Raw genomic sequence first — 22180 nt, forward strand, 5'->3', positions numbered from 1 at the left:
GTCATATTCTTAGCTACTTTTCTGGTCGGTCACCTGCATATGTGCTAATCCACCAAAGAATAGGTAGCGGTGAAAAGATGATGCACGTGGAAACATTCCATGGAAGGCAGCTGACTTAGAAGCTTGACATGTGCCAAAGTTTGTGATGGAATTTGGGGAGGAATCAGGTTCAACCAGAAATAGACTGAGCCTAATTACATTATGAGACATGCAAATGGACTAAGCGCATGTACCTAATTTTGTTATCTATTCTCTTGTCCTTCAAGATATCAAACTATGTATTAGAAGTTGAGTGCACGGACAGTGGTACTCCACCACTTGCATCCAGAATCTTTGTCAACATAGAAGCATCTGACGTGAATGACAACGTGCCAACATTTTCAAAAGCAAACTATAGTGAAGTGGTACAGGTAAGATAGAGATGGACGCACCCTGAACCCTTTTGTGGTAGTGGCATTCATGTGTAAGGCCCCGGGTTTTCCGCGATTCCGCGAAATATCGCGGAATCCATCGGAATTTCACGGAATTCCTTATTTTTAGGGGTGTGCGGATATTCGAGTTCTCGAATTCGGATCAAATATCAGTCACTCGAAGTATTTCATTCGCGAATCGAATACCCAGTATTCGGATTTACGAATATCCGACTATTCACCAAATACGAACGACACCTCCCGAAAGTGGGCTTCACCTGAAGCTTCCCTGCATGAGGTGAAGCCTGCTTTACGAAACTGCCTATGCTGCAGGACCAGCACAGACAAATTGTTGTTTAGCTTAAGATAACGTTAGCCCAAGTTTATTGTGCATGTTTCGCCTGAGGAAGGGGGTGAATCCCTCCCGTGTGCAGTTCAGCGGTTGCAGTGGGGGATTTTGATTTGATGTCTGCTTTTAAGGACTCTTAAATAATGCCTACAGCCCAGAAACAAAAAGGGTGTCCTGTAACTTCCATAGGGCATGTATTGTAAGCTCCTTCCTATAATCTTCCTATAAAGTTTCTATAAACTCTGTAGATGCTGAAAGATCTTTCAGCAGGTATAAAATGAGCATGTGACAGACGTTTGTATTTGTCAGAGGAGAACACAATATATCATGTATGTAATGCTGAGTCACAACAGTGCTTTCAATCTGTAATTTTATCAAATATTTTTGTCCCCACATTATCCAAGAAAATAGCATTTCCCATTTCAAGCAGCCGTTGACTGCTTGCCGCGGAAAATCGCGGAATTTACAAGTCGGTGCCGCTAATTTTGAATTTGCCGCAGCAGAAAACCAGGGGCCTTATTCATGTGTCACAGTATCTCATTTCTAGGGGTGCTATAGGGTCAGGGTGCTGTAGGGTCAGAGTGTTGTGATAAGGTAGCTTCTGTGTTCTGACATTCTTCATTTCCTTGCAGGAGGGAAAACCAGTTGGATTCACAGTCGCTAAATTTACTGTCACCGACGCAGACGCTGCACCTAATGCTGCACCGTTCACTTTAGATATAGTTTCTGGTAATGACAATAATGCGTTCCGTGTTGTTCAACAAGATGCCACGTTGCGAACAGCTGCCAAATTGGACCCCAAAATCAGAACAGAATATAATCTTCGTGTCCGTGTGACAGACTCAGGGACCCCACCACTATCGTCGGAGATCTGGGTTCACGTGAAGGTTGTCGAAGAGAGCCAGTTCCACCCCCAAGTTTCGCCTTTGTCTATCTCTGTCAGTTCATATCTCGACGACTTTCCTGGTGGAGTCCTGGGACGCATTCACGCATCGGATAAAGATCCGTACGACAAGCTCACATATGAGTTGGTTTCTCTGCACCAGCACTTATTTTCGGTCGACCGTGAGGATGGAACTTTGGTGGCGCTGCCTGGCCTGGATGTGGGGAAATACACAGTGAACGTAAGCGTATCAGACGGGAAATTTACGACACACGCTGCAGTTTCCGTAGAGGTGGATCTAGTGAGCGAAGAAGGACTTGCCAATGCAGTTGGAATACGATTGGATAGTGTCACCCCGGAAGACTTTTTGGTAACTTACAAGAAAGGGTTCCTGAGAGGTCTGAGATCCTTGTTGAATGTCCGACTGAAAGACGTGCAAGTAAGTTTACCAAAACGCATTGTGCAGAAATTTGAACGACAGAATAACCATTTTTTCTGTCACATGGTGATGTCCAGATCATCAGCATACAGCCTGCAGCCGACGTCAAGACAAACGAAATAGCACGGTCCCGCCGGAGTACTCGACAGGACTTGGATGTCTTATTTGCCCTCCGTAAAGGTTCACATGGTTATTACTCTGCTAAGCTCATCACAAATAAGCTACGAGACAATGTGCAGGCAATGGAAACAGCTGTTGGGTTGAAAGTCGTGCAGGTAAGCCAATAGCGCTATCCCTGAGCATGGAGTCACAGCCAGTGACTGCATCCATTGAAATTTCAATATCCATTTAATGTCTGATACCTTACCTCCCTAACATAAGCGTGATGAGTGCTTATACGTACTTATTTGTTTTTGATAACTTCAAGAGGTGCTTGACCCTTTTGAGTGAAACCTGACAGTTCACACAATGCAACCCAATATGTCAATATTAGATTCAACTATAGTGAGTATGGTCGTGGTTGTCTTGCAACATAAAGTAAGGAATTATCTTTATCAATCTGTCAACCTGAAAAATGCCTAGTGAAGCACATGTGATGAACAGTCTACGGCTTAATGAGCAAGACAAGCCCCAACATGTCAGAGACGATAACAGACACGATCGAGATTCCATAGTGGCACAAGTCATCGATACCATGCATCTCAAGACTCCTACAGTTTGTCCTGCTTTGTCTTGTTATCGTCACCAAAGTAAGCATTGGCAGTACCTTAACAGATAGCTATCTAAAGCTGGAACAAACAGGATCTGGGATATGCTTTAATGGCCCAAAGAGCAGCCCAAGAGGTTGTTTTTTTATTTTTTTTTATGCTACAGTAGTTGACAATTCCTAAAACGAACATTGTCACTATTGCGATTAGCTGTACAAATCATACAATGCATTGCATCCAAAACAACAATATCTGGATACACCTGACCATCTGTGATTACATAAAAACGTTATGCCAAACAACACAACTTACATTTGCATGCTCACATAGGTTGCTAGGAATATAGTTTTGAAGTCTGTGCTTGAACCACTATCCAACTGAACAGATAATCCAATTGAATTAATGCAGGGATTCAGCTTCCCATGGAAAGTATATAACAGCACCAAACTATTAAAAAAATTCTGAGCTATATGAACCTATTAACTGCATTGCTGCGTGTCACCTGAACTAACAGCACGTGCAATGGACTTACAGGTTACTGAGGACCGCTGCACATCTACTTACTGTGTGCACGGCGAATGTTTTGATCACGTGGTGTTGGACAGGACATACGCTGTGAGTCTGACGACAGACACACTAAGCTTTGTGTCCCCTCAGCACTATCGTCAAATCGACTGCCAATGTACACCAGGGTTTGGTGGTGAGTGAACCTTTTTGCTAGACCTGGGGTATTGGCATAGTGCCCATAGAGGAAACAATGCAAGAAATAAGATCTCTGCTTTGTGCACCATCTCCAGATTTTTCATTTTACTTGGCTTATTCACATACACGCGTCCCGTACAGCTAGTGGAATATTGGCGTCCTCTTTGCTCAGGTCCAAAGTGTGAGATGGCAGTGAATGAGTGTTCCCGAAAGCCATGTCCTCCTCAAAGGATATGTGTGCCAGACTCTTCCACCTTGGGGTACAGCTGTCAGTGTCCAGATGGCAAGACTGGTCCGTCGTGCAATATCATTGTCACATGCCAAGATCCTGATTGTTATGAAGGTATACTTTTCCACACCCTTATTCTCCGCGGTACACTGAAAAAAATGGCATAGTGAAGAGTCGTGGTTCCATCTGCACGAGTTTTCATCTTATGTCTTTAACTTACATGTTCATCCTGTCTCTTACAGAGAAACATCCTGTCTCTTTTGGGGGGAAAAGCTACGCCCACTATACATTGACAAACCCAATGGACAGACGAATAACACTGGCGTTGAGGCTACGTACAATTCAGTCCACGGGTAATCTCATGTACTCTGCCGGTGCACGGGATTATAGCATACTGGAGGTGGGATATTATTAATAACTCGTACAATGCATGCAGTATTATTGTCAGTAGTATCATTAATATTGTGAACCTTCATGCACATGTTTTCACTGTGCTCAAGATCTTGTGAAATATTTCAGGTTGTGAACGGGTGTGTCCAATATCGTTTTGACTGCGGCAGTGGCGAAGGCGTCGTCCGTGTTGGGCAGAAGCGAGTCAGTGATGGGTCCTGGCACGAGGTCATGCTCGAAAGACGTGGGAACTTTGCACGACTTTCAATAGATCATCGCTACGAGTCATCTGGTGCAGCACCAGGTGTTCACGACATTCTCAACCTCGACGGCAACGATATGTTCTTTGGTGCTGAAGTTCGTGTAGCTGGCTACGATGATCTCCGAATGGGATTTGTCGGATGTCTAGATGACGTTCGGGTAGACGGCATTCTTCTTCCACTTCACGTGTCTGGTGGCAGCACCATCGCCACTCTACGTCGCTTCGCCAACGTACAGTTCTCCTGCAAGACATTGTTTGACCCTGGAGTATGTGGTAGTCAGCCGTGTCAGAATGGTGGGTCATGCTTACCATCAACAGACCAGAAAGGAGACGGGTATACCTGCACCTGTCTGTCACGTTTCAAGGGTAACAGCTGCCAAATAGACACAAATCCCTGCGCTTCTGCTCCATGCCTGAATGGTGGCACGTGCCAAAATGACCCCCACGGAGGCTACAAATGCAATTGTCCGCAAAGGCTTAGTGGAAAACGCTGCGATTACGGGCGATATTGCAACCCAAACCCATGCCAGAATGATGGTGTTTGTGAAGAAGGCACAAGGAGTCATGTGTGCCGCTGTAGGGGATTTCAGGGAAGCGAGTGTCAGCATGACGTGGATGAGTGTGTGCATGTGCCTTGTGCGATAGGAGCAACTTGTTTGAATCTTCCTGGGAGTTTTCAGTGTGTATGTCCTGCAAATGCAACAGGTCCACTGTGCTCCAATAGGTATACAGCTACGTCTGTGTTCACATCAGCACTGCCGTCCCCACTGCTTGAGATAGTGTGGGTAGCAGTGGGGTTGCTTGTGTTGTTCCTACTTGCTGCGTGTGTGGCCTGTTGTTGGAAGAAACGGAGGAAGCAGCGCCTTCCCAATGATGGTCGTAACTTTCATGGGGCCCACCCTTTAGACCAGGGCGTCGGCAACGAAATGACCCTGAAGAACTGCATGCTCGGGACCAAGGACAATGTGAAGCGGATGAGCAAGGTAAGCTCGTGCGTTAGGTTAGACCATTAGAGCACACTATCAAAATCTGTTGCTGTGAAGCTCATGATGACAGTCCTTACTAGGCTGGATTCAAAACCAGGACTTCTCGACATGATGTCATATGGATGGAGATGGAAGAAAGATCTGTTACCTCAGCAGTTGTTGCATATGCATATAAGATTGGCATGATAGCCATACACACTAAGGTTAGACCTAATGTCAGGAGTTTAGTGGCCATGTCCTTAAATGATCCGCAACTTAATGCATGTACCTTGACTTCAGTGAGTGCAGGAAAGAAGCACTCATCGATTTGAGGAGCCTTTAAGGAACCACGGTGCTATCATGTAGTACATACTCAAGCAAACTGTGGAGGATTTTCTGCCCTTGAGGTGCATTTCAAGCCAAAGTCGATTTATGAAGTGTAAATTCAATCAACTCAGGAAACTCAACTCGGCCAATTCATGTTGTTTATGAAGTGTGAAAGAGGTCTCAAGGAGCAGCTCCAGTGAATGGTCAAGTCGAGGATCATTTAAGAATAGGACCGTATAGAGTTGCAGTGCAAGGTAGGGTTGGACATAGTAATAAAGAAGGACCAAAGAACACTTTTCCCTGCAACAAATTTTAGGGGGTTGATTAATGTTTGGGTATAGGTACAAAGTATTTGTTTCTGTGATGTCCTAAGGACATCAATATTAGGCTTGAACCAGTTTGGAAACCGGTTCAATGTATGAAGTATGTATGACAAAACATGGTACAGTCTAAAATAAAACAATTATGGCATAAGAAAAGCATGCAGCAAAGACAGAGATCATGCATAATTTTACACAATGTAATTTATGTTTAGCAAATGCTAAATCATCACTAGACTGTTGCTAAATATGCACTACAAACTCCCAAAATATGCATGCAACTATACATTGAATATCTTCTAAATGTGCAGTAAAAATCCTTTATACATATGCACTGTTTTTAATTGTTCTTGGTACGAAAGCAAAGCAATGCACCAAATGCCTACTTTAAAGATTGAGTGTTTTATTAGGGATAATACTGCAAAGTAAAGCCGCCTTCGTTCTGCACCACACAACCAAGAATACTTGCGCCACAAACGTAAATCATGGAGCTGAGGGCTTTGCGTTCGTGATTGATAAAATAGTGTTACACGCAGTCTAGCTGGTGAACCAACCCCATGATGAAACAAGTCTGAGCATGGGCAACATGGAAAACATGAACACACACGTATGGCTTTGTGTTCAGCACTGCATCATGACGATGAAATTGCGAACGCAGCTAGTCTTCATAATGGTAATGTGGAAGGTGAAGTACGGCCCATCGGCCCTGGGTCAGCCATGGTACAGGCTGAACGCCGCACCTATAACCTCACTGGAACATGAAAAATATTTGATTCTAACCAGAATTTTTGCGAAAGACACCCAACGCCATCCCAACACCAGCAAAACCATTCATGAAAAAAGAAGTAAGCTCTCACACCTGAAAATATGACAAAATATGCATTTACATAATGCACCATAGAATCCATCTGATCGGTCGCAAACCAGTACCAAAAGTGCTTTTTCATCATCCTAATACTGAACCATATCGGGAAAAAAAAAAGAGAGAAAAAATATGCATATGTATGAAAATCTGCGCTCTAATCATGACATCATATCACAAAGTAACTCTGATCTTGAGTGATGCCACAGTGGTCAGCCTGCAGATTAATTTTCCTACCTGAGAAAAAATTTGTTGCTCAGTATCATATTGCAGGAAAATTAAAAAGCGCCTCGAGATATTGCCATAAATGTTGAGACATGTGACTCTCAAAGAATAGAGACTTTATGCATTGATCACTGTGGTAGGGGGAAGATTAATGAAACTGGTATATCTAAGTCATGATAGCCAGCTAAGTAATCATCACTGAACCCCCAAAAGTGAATTTTTGAGAATATTGGGCAGTGTCTCAGAACCGCCTTGGGCAGTGTCTCGTTTTGGCCCCCTCCCCTCGACCTCGAGCCTCTTTTTTTTTACTCAACTTCTTTGATTTAGTTTAGGTCAGTTCCTGCAGCAATATCAGACCATTTTAGTTATTCATTTTTGGTTCTGGTGCAGTTCAGTACTCGTCTTTTCACACATATCAACTCTTGAAAGAAACATACAGAAGAATTGCCTCAGGAATTCATGTGGTTACGGACACAACCTAAAGGAGCACAATGCAGCTAACACTGACAGTTTCACTGGCACATGTCCTAAGAGCTCTTGCATTAGTCTATGGCACTTTTGGTGACAAATTCTGGGTAAGATGGAATGTGGTTACATAAATGTTCTGAAGAATTATCTACGACATAGAACAGAAGTAGTGAGACAATTTGTTCTGTAGAAGGAGCAGCAACAGAGCAAGAGGAGCTTGCAGGGAACGAGTGATATGTTCTATGCAGGTGAGCAACCTCGACCACCAGCAACACCAGACGGCCTTCACAACACCACCCCTGCCGCCGCGGCCAGCATCTTACACGCCGAGCATGCAGCAGGACACCGCACTGAACAACTTCGACACGGTGAGGAGCTACGGGAGCGCTGCCGACGACCTCGAATCCCGATATACAGCAAACGACCTCAAGGCCAACCTAGCAAAAGTAGCGGCACAAGCCGGGCACAAGCAACCGCTCCTGCAGTCAAATTCTGCATCCGATACGACTTCCCTGCAGAAGGCCGTCTGGGACCCCGACAAGGGCAAGATCTATGTGGACAAGATTCCCAACGGTACATTTTTTCAAAAGCTTTTTGTTTTGTTTGTTTCTTCCCGGGACACTGAGATGAAGTAAGAAGTCTGTAAAGCACTATGATAAATGTGAAGGGATCGTCTGTGACTATTATCTAGAGAGCTGGCCTGAGATTTTCACTCTCCCTCGCGCGCCCCGCCCACCCGGAGCGCGCCAATGGGAGGACGCGTGGACGGTGTCGGCTGAGTGCCATCTGGGGGCAGAGGTTCGAACGTAGACGGGGACGTGCTTTTGGTGATGCTACGTCCACTGGGTCGTTCCATCCACCACGGCCCTGAGTTGGCCCGTGAGATGGCGCTGCTCGATCTGTGAACCCAGAGCCATATATTAAAAGGGAGTCTGGCCATTAATGGGTCATGCCCATACCTGAGGCTCCACCCACTTTTTCAGCTTTCCGACCAATGAAGTCTTGAAATATGGGGCCCTATCAATCAGCCTATCCTCACTATTTGCCCCCCTATCCAACATGGGCAGCGCCATTTTGGGTTGCCTGCCTAGCCATGCTTTCTTTTCATTGTTAGGACAAAGCAATCACACTAATGGGTCATTCCATGCTAAACGTCCCAGACATTGTGCTCGACCATCCTCGATTTCTTTCAAATAAATTGTGGCTGATTGTTCCCAAGCAGCGACAACTCTCGATAAAAAGTGTGGATCAGCCTTCAATGGGTCTTGGCACGAAAGTATTACGCTTTGCCATCACTCAGAAAGATTTGGTTGGAATTTGTGCGAAAGCTATTTTTGTTAGAATTTTTTTTGTGCCAGGTAGGCTACTTGTCAAATCACAATCTTCGTGAGGCGGCCACGGCGCAAAAAAAAATTTTGCGGCAAAAATAAGCCGGGAGTGCACCGGCTGCAGAAGGCTAATAAAAAAAATTTATTTGAAAGAAATCGGGGATGGTCGAGCACAATGTCTGCGACATTTGGCATGGAATGACCGAAAGTCAGTCACTATTTCTGCTAAAATGACAGAGGCTACAGCAACAGCAGAATGAAGCATATTGTAAGCCTAGTGTGCCGGAAACTTTTCAACACTCCTTGAAACAAATTTCACAGGAATCAGCATCCAGACTGTTAAATTAATATAGTGCTCTAAAACACAAACATCTGAGCAACGCCACAGCATTTAAAGAAGTGTGAAGTGCCAAAACCAAAACCTGCATGCCAGCTAAGTTGAATATGAATAATCTATCATGGCATCCGTATGATAAATTGAATCACTATGCCGCTACCATTGTTCTCAATGCATACCTCCCAACTTGGGGACATCCAAATTAGGGAGATTTCAAAAGCAGGAAAGGGGGGGGGGGGGGGGGGGGGGGTAGGAGAAAGCCGATGTTGGGTGGCTTTTATTTGCATACATAACACGAGCACACTTCCCCCAGCAGGCTCATCGGGCACAAGTTTTGTAGTAACAGACTTTGCCCTCTCTAAGAAACTCTCTGAGTGTCAAGCTGTGACAAGGCTAGGACACAAAACTATGTCTCCGTTCTCTTTGCGATGCTGAACTGCCCTCACATCCAACACTACTCGTTCAGCACTACCTTGGTAATGTGCCTGAAATTCGAAAGCCCATCGAGTCTTCCCAGGAGATCTTAAACATAATAGTTGTTGAACAAGTTAGTTAACGAGTCGTTAAAAAAGTAGCTTGCATAATACCATCACTCACAGTTGTACATCCCTGTGGTCAGTTCAGCGCACATATATCATGAGCTCTTGTGCTGAGTGTGCTGAGTGTGCTCTTGTGTGCTTGTGAGCTCTTGTGCATATATCATGAGCTCTTGCGCACATATATCATGAGGTTGGTATTGGATTGACATTTTCGTCTGTGTGCCCAGAATAAAAGCAGGTGTTTGAGATATAGAGAGGGAAACTGCATTTTCCGGGAGATTTGCTTCTCGGTCGTACAATCGTACAAACCGGTCCGAATCCGGGTGTCTCCCGGATGAATCGGGAGAGTTGGCAGGTATATCAATGTATGTGTTACCATGATGTGAAGACAACGAGCATTCTGTAAATAAAGTAGGAAATAATAGTACTTGGTGTATCACGACAATTACGACCTTCTCTTTACAAGGCTACATTCATATACAAGGTACATGCTAGTCATTAGGATTGAGTGAGTGCTTCTTAATTTGATTAAGTTTACATAAGCAAATATATGCTCCTCTGTCTATTTACAGCATTTTGATGTTCCATTTCTTTTAATGCACAGACCTCGTTCCTTCAGCTTTGACAAAAACAAACAAAAGAATTATAATGTGTTCTGTAATTATAATTCGGTCCACAATATTGATGACTCCCCCCCCAGCCTGATGCTTTCGCTTCAATCTACCTTCACCAAATCACTGGATTTTCCACTTTTTGATTAGAATTATAAGATATGAGATATGTCCTAGTAAAGAATAAAAAATTAAGTAAATAATTCTATAGCAGTGCGCACTATACATAGAATGCATACTCCACAGTTTGATGCTGTAACTTTCCAGCAGTCAATTCCCATAAACATTATTTAATCAGAATGGTGCAATACAGACTGATCAATGACTTTTTGCAAAGCCACAAACAGGCCAATAGACAAGTGATTGTTGTTCAAGGCATAGTTAATTTTTTTGCTAACAGAACTTGTAGACCTATCAGCACGGATATCCTGTTGCGTGTCACAGATTATGTCGTACGTTTCCAGGAATTTCGTCATCTACACGTGTACCCATATCCCAAAAAACGTGTTGGAGACAATTCAGTACAGATATCAGATGGCAATTTCCTATTTTCTCCTTATCACCAGACTTGTAATTAGGGAGCAATGCATGCGTTCTTGGGTTAATGTGTCTTAAATCGATTTAGACGGAGCTTAGAGACGGATTTAGACGATTAGGACAGGTCCTGCTTTTATGGCCGAGGTCCCGCTGTCCCACCAGCCTGCTTGGGGACCGTGTTTTGTCCTGCTTTTGGCTGGAACGATCCCTGAATGGAAAAAGATGCAGCTGAACAAGTGTTTCCTACTCCCACGTGGCCCTGTTCCAGCTAATATCTTTCCTCGATCTAGTCAGTAGAACATTTTGGGGTCAGAGAGATATGGTCACATTGTTTAGTACATCAGAACATGCACTGCTCGAGCATGTACGACTAAACAACTCAAGAGATTAGAATGAACACCAATGCACTACTTAACAAAACGTACAGCGATCCCATCAGAATCAGAGCTCTGTTCAACACTGCACAACCTGAAATATGCCTGGAATAGCAAGGGCCGCTACGAAGAAAGAGCTGCAGATCCGATCAGTTTAGTCAAATATGTTTCAGGGCTCCGTCAAGAAGTATATAGTAATCCTTCCGCAAGCTTTGGGCCAATGCATGAGAAGCACTCATGAAATAAATGAACCTTGTTAGGCTTTTCTGGTGAATACTTAAAAAGTATAGGTAGGTGTTCACCTAGATAAATCCCCTAAATTTTTACTGAGAGTTCTCAAAAACTTTCTTGTAGATCTGAAAGCTGCTAAGGCTATGCTTCCTGCCATGGCACTCAACAAGAACCTTGCCACACCAACAAGGAAAGGTCCTGCTACTTATGCTGCTGGTCTGGCATCTGACGATCTCCCAGGTACATAACGTGCCTTATATCTAGTTGCTTAATTTGTACTTTGTGTACTACCACTAAGGACATTTGCTGGCCCAGTTTGAGGGCAGTTAAGTATGGTTGAGCAGCTGATGTGAAATGTGTGCTGGCAGTTCAGTGGAGCATTGCATTATATGCTGCTTTGGGCTTCCAGCTGATATGTTTTTCCCTGGAGAACCATGGTACATACCACCTCCTGTGCCTCGGCGTAGGTACCCGTGGGGTAAGGTGACGGCTAACTATCGAGAATGTTACGTGTTGTGTCTAGCACACTGAAACATGTTTGCTGCAAGGTTACTAACTACACCTGGTGGTGTCAGTGTGTCTAACAACCACTTTGTAGTTTTGTGATTGCTTCTAATACCTCATATACAGCATATATGAAAGAAGAGTTATGCATAGCTAAGAGACAACACAAATATTAGGCACACAGCCAACATTGGTCCTGATTATGCAAAGCATGTAGTCACAGTTGAGGCTGCCACAAACTGGAACGCTGGACAGGAATAGGACTACGCTGATCATGCAACGTCCAAACAGTGAACCAAGACGACTGAACGAGGATAGAAATGTTTTAGCTAGATGTTTACATGCTCAGCAGATAGCGAGGCTTTCTCATAACGGCCAAAACTAACACTGACCACAATCGTTTTCCAGCTAGCAACAACAATGCAGTGACTACGCCAAGAGAAGGTACTATTGCATTCCTACTTGCCATCAGTTAATGTAGGCCCTCTCACTAGCATCCTTCCCCAGTTTTACAAAGCACTGCCTGTCACATGCCATACTGGATGTGAGTCAACAGTAGCACATTTTGATTCTGGATATTAGTCACCTGGTGTTATGCACATTCATGTCAAACAGCATGGCACTTCCACATGCCAGCAGTTATCATCCTTTATTTACTTTATCAACAATTTTATTAATGCATGCCTATGCCAATTGCAATCATCCATCAGACAGTTGCCTCATTGAAATAAAGCTAATAAACGAAGTACAGAAATGGATATACCCAAGCACTTTTCATATGGCCAGGAATGTGTTGTGCAAGAACAGCTGTCCTACTCTGGTTTTCATTCTCTGCACTGAGCTCTTCAGCTTGTGGCTTACAGTTCTACAGCAGCAATTGGCCACCTTTAGGTATTCCTAGACTAACACATGGCAAAGATAACGTGTGTAAAGAGGTCAGTACTTTGAGCAAGCAAAGCCGGCTGAAGTATCTCTGATAAGGACGCACATGATCAAGAGCGTAGACATGTAGGGTGAAAGCTCTTGAATTTAACCTTGTACCCTAGACGCTCTAAAACAGTGTGTGTGGCTCAACTGATTGTCAGCAAGGAAGTAATGAATTGGTTTTCCTCACTCCAACTAAAACTTATCTCGCAATAGCATAAACCTGTTAATTGCACTTTGAAGTTGTGAATGACATGCTGGTCACCTAGTGTCATGTCACAGCTCATTACTTAAATGCATACACTATGTTACACAATACTGGTGCAGTATGGCCATTGTCAGTGTTGCGCAAAAAAAACTCAAGTCACTCAGTCACATTGCACAACAATACTTATTTTGTTTCACACGCCTGGTCATACTCCCGACAGTCCTGGCAGCATGTTGCACTGTTGCAGTACTACTCAAAATAATTATAATGCTGCATGATAGGTACACAGTGCTCCAATGGTGTTATGCAGCGATAGCAGGAATAGTACCATGAGAAAGCTGAGAAAGTTGCTGTGGTAATAGTAATGTAATGGCACGTTTGCATAAAGACTGGAATGACAGCTGTCCATTTCTGGCTGTGCCTAGCTTGCGTTGGGACTTTTAATGTACAATATGGTAATGGTGGTGGCGATGGCATCGCCAATGGTGAATGCGAATACAAGTGAAGTACTAGACACTGATCACTGGATGAGGGACAGGGGATGTCATCAAGAACACTGCACAGTAGAGTCAAGAAGGTGCTTTCTGCTTCTGCAGAATTGTTCCCAATATAGCAGCCGCTTCTGCATGTAGCATAGAAATGGCATGTAACACTGACCACACGGCGTGCCTCAGAGAGCATAGACCGTGATATTATGAAAGCCTAGCACAGGCATAGAAAATGGCACAACTAACTGATAACCTGCAAGTTTCTCACATTTGCTCCCATACATGCATATAGCCTATAGCAGCATATGGCAGAGCTGAGCTCTCTGGAGCCTACAACAGCTACCAATGCCCTCAACGTATGACACTTTCCAGCCCAGTGTAATATTTACTTTACTAGTGTAATAGTTAATAGTAATATTAGTGTAATATATAGTGAATAGAACAAGGCACAAATAGAGCAAGACCTGATCCATTTTTATGATGTGCTAAATAACTTGCATCATTTCAATGCTTTTGAGCAGTGTCTGCTATAGAGAATTTCATTAACCAGATGGGAATTAAACTACTTCGCAGCTGCTCGAGATACGCCTGCATTGGAGTGCTGTCTTCTTGTTCCTTAGCTGACATTGATCCTCCATGATAACACTGATTGTCCATGGTGTAACACGCTTGTTTTGGGCACCACCTCAAAGGGTCGGAAAACAAAACGATGCCATTAGTGGCCTTGCTACCTGTCTGCACATGGCATGCAAGATACTATGGAAGTGATGCATGAGTTGCACATGTGTGCTGTTATCTTCAGTGGACACAGCTATGCCTCTTGGTGAGGGGAGACAAACTCTAGTCTGGCATTTATGGCAAATCTTGCCTCAGCATATTCGAAATCAAAGGCTTAGCAGGAAAGTGTGTAAAGTTTCTAAATGCAGTGGTTAAACTCTAAATGAAGTATGCCAGACTATAGGCAGGTAAACATGCATAACTAACAGTTGATGTAGAAGAAGCAACAGGAACATTAAGGGTGCAGTGGATGTGGTTATACTTATTGATGCATGACACCATGGATATGCAGTGCCTGGCTACAGTTGTGTACAGCATGGTAGTCTAGCTGAGTTCTTATCGCTCCTATCGTTGGACGTTGCATGTAATTTTTGGGCTTCTGGTAAAGAAAGACATTTCATTAATCAGTGTCACTGCAGGGTTCAAGCTAGCACTTCTCCAAGACAAATAAGACATTTTCATTTCTTTTAGTCAGCACATTCTGCTGATGAGCTTTAATTGCCAATCAAAACAACACCAGCAGCTGCGGGCTGACAGGATTTGACATGGCATTTCCCAACCGCTTATTTCATGAAATGGTTTTGCGACGAGGCAAAGAGACGCATTTATCATCTAAATGAACAACAACTTTACCTTTCTTTAAATTGATAACTCCCCTGTGAACTGTCCGGACTAATTTGATGCCCTTAATAGTATGCTGTTCTCTGGGATTACGCAGGATACACCTGGGATTATTCGGACCTTACGACTGAGCAGAAGCCCCTGGCTAACATCACCGAAGTGCCTGGAAACGAGGTGCAGGATTCCTCTAGTCTCCATAGCGCTGACTCCAACAGCCAGAACAGCCAGATCGACCTCTTGCCCAGCAATAAGGGCTCAGAGGCTGCCGAGTCAGAGTATGTTGGTGACTCTGAAACCAACGAGTCAGTTGGCGAACCAGCAGCATTTCAGGTGAGACTGATCATTAGATTCTTACATCTGTGTTCTCACATTACATTCACGTTACATCTGTTACATTCACATTACATCTGTGTGTCCTACATCTGGTGTTTCTAGAAGGAGCAATACAGAAAAGGCATAAACAGTGCAGATGTAGTCCATTCTGGGGTTATGAACAGTGCTGTTAGAAATCATGTGCAGAAAATGTATGCGTGCCTGCTCTGGAGGACTATTTCTTTTTGTGAAAGTGTACGTTGTATATCAACCTATACTAACGGGCAAAAAATGGGAGAAGTCTAGCACTCGCAAGTGAATAAAATAAGTATTTAAACAGATTGAAACATTTATTTTTTTGATAGACGACAGAGCCCAGAGAACGGACTCCGTCCGAAAGCTTGTTTTTCAGTAAAATAAATGTTTCAATCTCTTTAAATACTTATTTTATCATCCTATGCAGTGTAACAGCTCGATAAATGGTGTGGCAATCAGTATGGTACGACAATAATAAATGGTATGGCAATATCTTCGTGATTCAAGATGACGTGGGGTGTATTTGAGTAATCACCACCAAAATGACAACTATGTTTCAGAAAATAAAGTGAGTATATCTGTGTGTCTGTCAACAGACACACAGTTTTATTTCTATTTGTGCTTTCAGTGTGCTTCAGTGATCTATTTCGGATCAGAAATAGATCACAACACACTCATTCAATACTCATTAGCTGTATGATGAGGATGACATAAGTCAGCATATTCCATTATAGTAGGGCTGTGCGAGTACTCGAAATTTCGAGTTCGGGTCAAGTCGATCTCATACTCGACTCGACAAATGATGACTTGTCAACTTTCGAGTACTCCATATCGTTTCGAGCTCGCGTTAGATCCACATTAAAATCCATCCATTGTAAGATATAACCTGTCACAACGATTCCACCGTTTGGAAACACGCATTTGGCGCAGCCGTGATCGCTGTCACAATTCCGCCATCTTGTTTTGACTATTAGCTTCGGCTAACCTCGACTTGGCTACAGACTGGGTAGTGGATATGAATGGCGAGCCGGCTTCAACTGGCTACTGCTGGCCATGGAGGCGTCGCGCGCGCGGAAGCGTACACGACATGTGAGGAGCGCATTTCGTAGTTTCGTTTCTTCGGCGGGAGAGTCTGTTTCGGTTCTACAAGACTGAAGAAAGTGCATCACCACACAACCGAAAAGGGATGGAAGCCTTGTGTAGGACTACTCTACGAAAATTTCCGGTACGAACGCTTCCTTACCGCGCCCATAGAGAGTCGATTACCGGTGATCGAAGTTTCATGAGCGGCGCTACTCGGTCCCTAAAGTAGATTTCGACAAGTGGTCACATTTGTTGGATACTATAAACACTGCAGAATGAGTTCCATTTTCACTTTTATCTTTTCTTTGTGGTAGCGATTTATGAAGTTGGCCCTGCGCCAAGGAGGCAGTGTGGAGATTCTATCTTGGTTGTGGCGTCGCGTTCCCGCGGCAGACCTCTTTCGCAAATGCGCAATACTCCCATTTTAAGCATATTTTGATTTGATTTCGTTTAAGATAACGCAAATAACGTCTATGAAGGTGTTAGACAATCAGATTTTTGTCCTGCATGTGTGGGCATGTATAACTGCACAAGACAAAACAGGACAGGAAGAACATGTTCTTCCTGTCTCAAAACTAACCGGGAGGAATGGAAGAGTGGCGAAATAGCAATATGTGGTACAACAGGAAAACTGAGCCTGAAACTAATGTTTTCAGCAGAAATTACGATGTTAATTTCCGTTTTACTCATTCAATGAACTTTGTTGTCAGCTGTAGCACAAAAGAACATTTTTAAGGGGAATTTGGTCCAAAAGCGGCGCTAAAGCAGCTTGAAATTTTATAGCTATCTTCCTGCTTCTACACGTTACTTATCATTTAATGGAACGCCAACTACTCGAACTCGACTCGTTGCTGAAAACAGTGATTTTGTATTACTCGAACTTGACTCGAACTTGAAAATTTTGCTACTCACACAGCCCTTTATAGGTATAGATTAATTATATATAGATTATTATAGGTAATTATAGGTATAGATAGAGCATCCATTGTTACAGGACTTTTCCAGTGGAATATCTCTTCCATGGATCCAGTGGATCAAAACAAGACCTTAAAATCACCACGCAAAGTTGCTTAGTGATCTTCGTAGCTAATTATTTACAATTGAATTTTGTTTTAAGTTGGCATAGTGACGTTTATGCGGTTCTTTTTCCTTATTCATCCTGGAAATAGAGGGCTTCACTGAATGAACTTTTGCATGCATTGTCTACGTCGTGGTGGAGCATTGCATAGTGTTACAGCTGTTAAAAAGAACCAAGTGCCCAGTAAAATGTCAACAGGCTTAACAAAACAACAACACCCATCCAAGGAACATACTATTCCTTGTGCACTGTACTCGACTATATTTGCACATACATATTACATGGTGATAGACAACGTTCATCTCGTAAATAATGGGTAGAACATTATGGAATGAGGTGTTGTGGAAGCACCGTAGGAAGGTTCATAGCAGGGATTTTTTGCAGCACCCCCCACCTTAGGGCACCCCCAAAAACCTTCTCTATGACTGCAATTTGCATGAATAATTGGACATACATGGCAACAGTCAGCTGATACATGTGTACCACCTCCCTGAGATGAGAGTCCCGCACAAATCACTGGTTCACGAGCTTATGCTTACTGTGACATAACAGAGTACAAGCTTTCTTATCCTCTTCGACTTGACAGGGCTACGACCAGCTGCTGCAAATAAGTGAGGACGATGAGGATGGACCGCCATCATCGTTACCTCATCGTTACGACTGCCACCCTAATCAGTACCTCCCGTCTCATTGTTTGAGTAGTGGGACATCACCAGCAGACGACGAGTCTGAAGACGGAGTTGTTTCATATGGCTTCCCATCTCAAGGTGGTCGTGGTTTCTTAGTTAGTGACGCTGTGTCTCTGGCAACAACAGACATAGCATTATCTTCAAATCACCCATCATGTTCTGACCTGTCCATGAACAATGTGTGCGACATTGAGGACAGTGACGAAGATGACGACACTGACAGCACTGTGGTACGTAAGCCGCTCACTACGACTGTCGTCTGAGGTGTGCCTTCGATATGTAATTTATCAGACGAATTATGACACTGACTTTAATTTTATTCCGTGCGCACCACCTCACACTGAATGTGATGTGTGAATGGTGAGGTGTGGACTATGCCTGTCTTCCTGTGAAGCACCAGAGACTGTTTTTTGCAACTATGAGATGGCTTATTTATGTGTTGTGAAACGGACAGAAGTTGTAGAGCTTTATTTAGCTTGATGCTCAAGACACAGATGGTACTGAACAAAGCTGATATTACAGAGGAGAAAATCATGATTTTTACGTAATTCCCTGCTAACCCACTTGATCTCGGTCCAAACTATTCAGAAGCTGTTGCCACGAGCGACATGCTCTATTTGTCTCTTATCCACAAGCCCAAGCCTGATGCATGTGAACACGAAACGGCAGCTTCCAATACAGAATGCTGTCTTGTAAAAGTTAGGACATTCAGAAAACTCTTGCATTGGCTTTGTTCAGACCTGTCGTTCCTTGACGCTTTCACTCCATTTTTGCAAAGATTTCGTGAATAAGGTTACCATTGCTCGACACATTGTTAGTGAACCTTGAGTGACATAGTGATCATCACAGTTGTTTTTATGATGCAGGAAGCCTGATTTAATGACTTAAGTTTTCACACAGAAATCGGTGTAACACATTTTGCATTTGCGACCTTCACTTGTGTTACGGAAGTTTTGTATCCCAGAAACACCAGATAATCTGCATCTGAAAATATTTTGATATAGGTTTCTAGAGCATCACTCACTATGAAACATTGTACAAAGTTTGGTCATGAAACATGTCATCTACATGATTTGTGAGAATGATTTTTGCATAGCAGTGAAATGTCTTGACTTACATTGTTCAGACATTTGAGGATGAATGTCCTTTTCCAATGTTATATTATGTTATGCAATAGTGCCATCCATATATTAATGTATTACTTTATGTACATCTCAGTCTGTTTTGTGCTGCTTTCGAAAACTGAAATGTTGAATTTTGAAGCAGTCGGTTGCACTGAAACAAAACATTTGTTCCCATCAAAGATGAAACAGTTTCTAAAGCTAATCATTGAAGATCATTTTGTCAATGAGTATGCGGTTCCCTTTACAAACTGTAGACATTTATATAATGATGGTTATATTCACCCCAGAACAAATTTAATTTATTATTGCAACGTTGTCAACACTGCTTTTGCAGCGAACCATAATCGTTATTACATTCACTGCCATGAAAAACATATTTCTAAATTCATTTGCCCTACAGATAACATTCAGTTTGAATAATGTTTATGGTAAAATAAATTTGAAGTCACAGAACACTTCCCACCTTCACTAATCACATAGTTCCTGTTTCCTATATTACATTCCTATTCTCAGTAAATGCATTTCCAGTGGAGAAACATGTACATGCCCACATTCTTTTGAAATCTTATTCCAGACTGTAATAGTCATGATTTTTGTCCAGATTAATAGTATTGCCCTAATTTTGCCCTACAGATGACAGACATTACGAGCATGACAACAGGGCTTCTATATGATAAAATCGTATCATAACAACAGAAAGGCAGAGCACAATCCATGAAATTCATTGCCCAAGGTCACACGATTAGGAGTTCACTATACACATTTTAGCAGCGGAATGAATTATTGCATGATTTGCCAAAACTCCTGTAAAAAAAAATCCTGTTTTTGCTTAGCTCTTGTGTTTCCACCAAAATAATTTGTAAGATAAATTTCAATAACAGACGCGCATGCCTTTTGCTTGTGTCCTCGAGCAACATGTCTCTAGATGGTATATTTTTCACTGGCTTGTTGATATTCAAGATTCAGATTGTGCCTGTATGTTAATTCTTTGTAATAATATGGATATCTCAGGACTTCCTTCCGCAAGCGAATTTAATTGTTTGCTGAAACTCGAAGTTGCTGGTACAATGTGTCTGATAATTTATTGGGCCCATTTTCTCTCTCTACTTTTTTTTTTTAAATCTGTGTGTCTCACAGCCAAAATGATACAAGAGTTGCAGCCCAAATGCTGCATAACCCTGTCTGGGATTTCTGCATAAGAAGGAATAGTATGGAGGCTTCTTTTGTAATAGTTTCACGGAATCTATGCTGCACCACCTGTCTAATCCTTGTTTGACAACATGAGGTGTTCCTGCAGGCACCACAAACAGTTCAATAGTCAATAGTTCATAGTGTCAATTTTTATAGCTATTCTTCTTTATGGAAAGATTGTAGGTCACCAGAGCATCCTGGTTTGCAATTTTCTTAATGCGGACCTAGTAACCCCTGGAGCGAAGTTGTGCATTCATTTTTGCCTGCAAACTTGCCACAAAACTGCCATGGCAAAAATCATCAAATCCAAAATTGAAAAAAAAAAAAAAAAAAAATCTAATCATGGCAAAACTGTAATGATTTTTGCCACAAGTTAAGCACAAGGCTGCAAAATGAGCAACTGGTCCCACCTCCCACATGTAAGAATGGGCTAGTACAAGCAGGGCCAAATCTGAACACGTATTCAGACCACTGGAGGTTTTGGGGCACTTACATGCGGCTTGCCCATACTATTCCTTCTGAAGAGGTCACATCACAAAAGCCTAGGTTCATTGTTAAAACTGAACCGTTAGGCAACATACACACTCAACACTACCTAACAGCACACCTTTCTTAAGAAATGCCTTGAAACTGTTAGGGTCGCACTGTACAACTAATGTTATTCCCTGCATAGGTCTACACTTGTTTAAAGTGGAATTTCACTGTACAGCATCGAATGCATCAGGGCAGTTGGAAATCAAAATATGATACTTTTTGCTTCTGTTGTGAATACAAGATGATTTATGCTGACAACAGGGTGTGTTGCATATTTCTTTCTTTGTGTAAATGCTGCTAACATTCACTAAATATGAACTGAAAAACTGTGCATAACAATCATGATAGAAAACAAAGTTCAAACATAGTCACAGACTGATTTTCTGAACAAAAACATCTGACATTTTTATGTCATTTTATCGCACCTGAAGGCACCCTAAGGGGCATTATATCGGGGGAGGGCATGGAACAACAAGGAAGGCCAACAGAAAAGACAACAAAGCAGGCAGAGAGCACTTCTGCGTAAAAAGCGTACACAGACAAAATATAAAACATACGTGTACAGTCAAACTGGAACGTGTAGAATCAAACTGAACAAAAACTCTGTAATGGCAGCTTCAAAGTGAGGTCTTGAACTGATGGATACAATGTGAGAAGGTAGCTGATTCCAGTCTTTGATGGTATTCGGTAAGTAAGAAGAAAGAAAGGTGGTAGCTTTGCAATGATAACACCCAACCTTAAGTAGATTATCTGTTCGGCGGGAGATGTAGTCAGGTGCAGGTAGAAGGGATTACTTAAGTAGGTGATTAGAATAGTATATTTTGTGGAACAACAACAGCCGGGAAATCTGACGCCTCTTAGACAAAAGTGTAAGTCCTACAGAAGATTTGAGGGATGAGACATTCGTGAAGCGAGAATAATTAGTGCAAATGAAGCGGGCAGCCCTATTTCGATGCCTTCGATGGAGGTAACAAGAGAGGATAGGTCCGGGTCCCAAATTGCAGACTCGTATTCCAACCGTGGACGTACAAGCGTAGTGTATACATAGTGTACATATTTTTCAAATTATGCCCTTGGCACTATACCGTCTCCAAAGAACCAATGCATTTTCATATC

The 22180-nt window shown here is 42.7% G+C and overlaps 1 protein-coding gene across 3 annotated transcripts in view; it reads left to right on the forward strand.

The window, feature by feature from the left end:
- The window catches only part of LOC135394478 (fat-like cadherin-related tumor suppressor homolog), a 637639-nt gene extending 616315 nt beyond the window's left edge, over nt 1–21324 (forward strand). For 2 of the 3 annotated variants that reach the window (XM_064625231.1, XM_064625232.1), the window contains 12 exons: nt 267–410; nt 1392–2081; nt 2159–2356; nt 3323–3488; nt 3663–3833; nt 3962–4119; nt 4239–5354; nt 7787–8111; nt 11619–11735; nt 12408–12443; nt 15115–15347; nt 18113–21324. In XM_064625231.1, coding sequence (XP_064481301.1) covers nt 267–410; nt 1392–2081; nt 2159–2356; nt 3323–3488; nt 3663–3833; nt 3962–4119; nt 4239–5354; nt 7787–8111; nt 11619–11735; nt 12408–12443; nt 15115–15347; nt 18113–18478 — 3720 coding nt within the window. In that variant the 3' untranslated portion in view covers nt 18479–21324. The remainder of the gene's footprint in view (nt 1–266; nt 411–1391; nt 2082–2158; nt 2357–3322; nt 3489–3662; nt 3834–3961; nt 4120–4238; nt 5355–7786; nt 8112–11618; nt 11736–12407; nt 12444–15114; nt 15348–18112) is intronic. The other variant, XM_064625233.1, reaches the window with a different exon arrangement.
- Nucleotides 21325–22180: the final 856 nt, after the last annotated feature.

Source organism: Ornithodoros turicata, chromosome 5, assembly GCF_037126465.1.
Source record: "Ornithodoros turicata isolate Travis chromosome 5, ASM3712646v1, whole genome shotgun sequence".
Classification (NCBI taxonomy): domain Eukaryota; kingdom Metazoa; phylum Arthropoda; class Arachnida; order Ixodida; family Argasidae; genus Ornithodoros; species Ornithodoros turicata.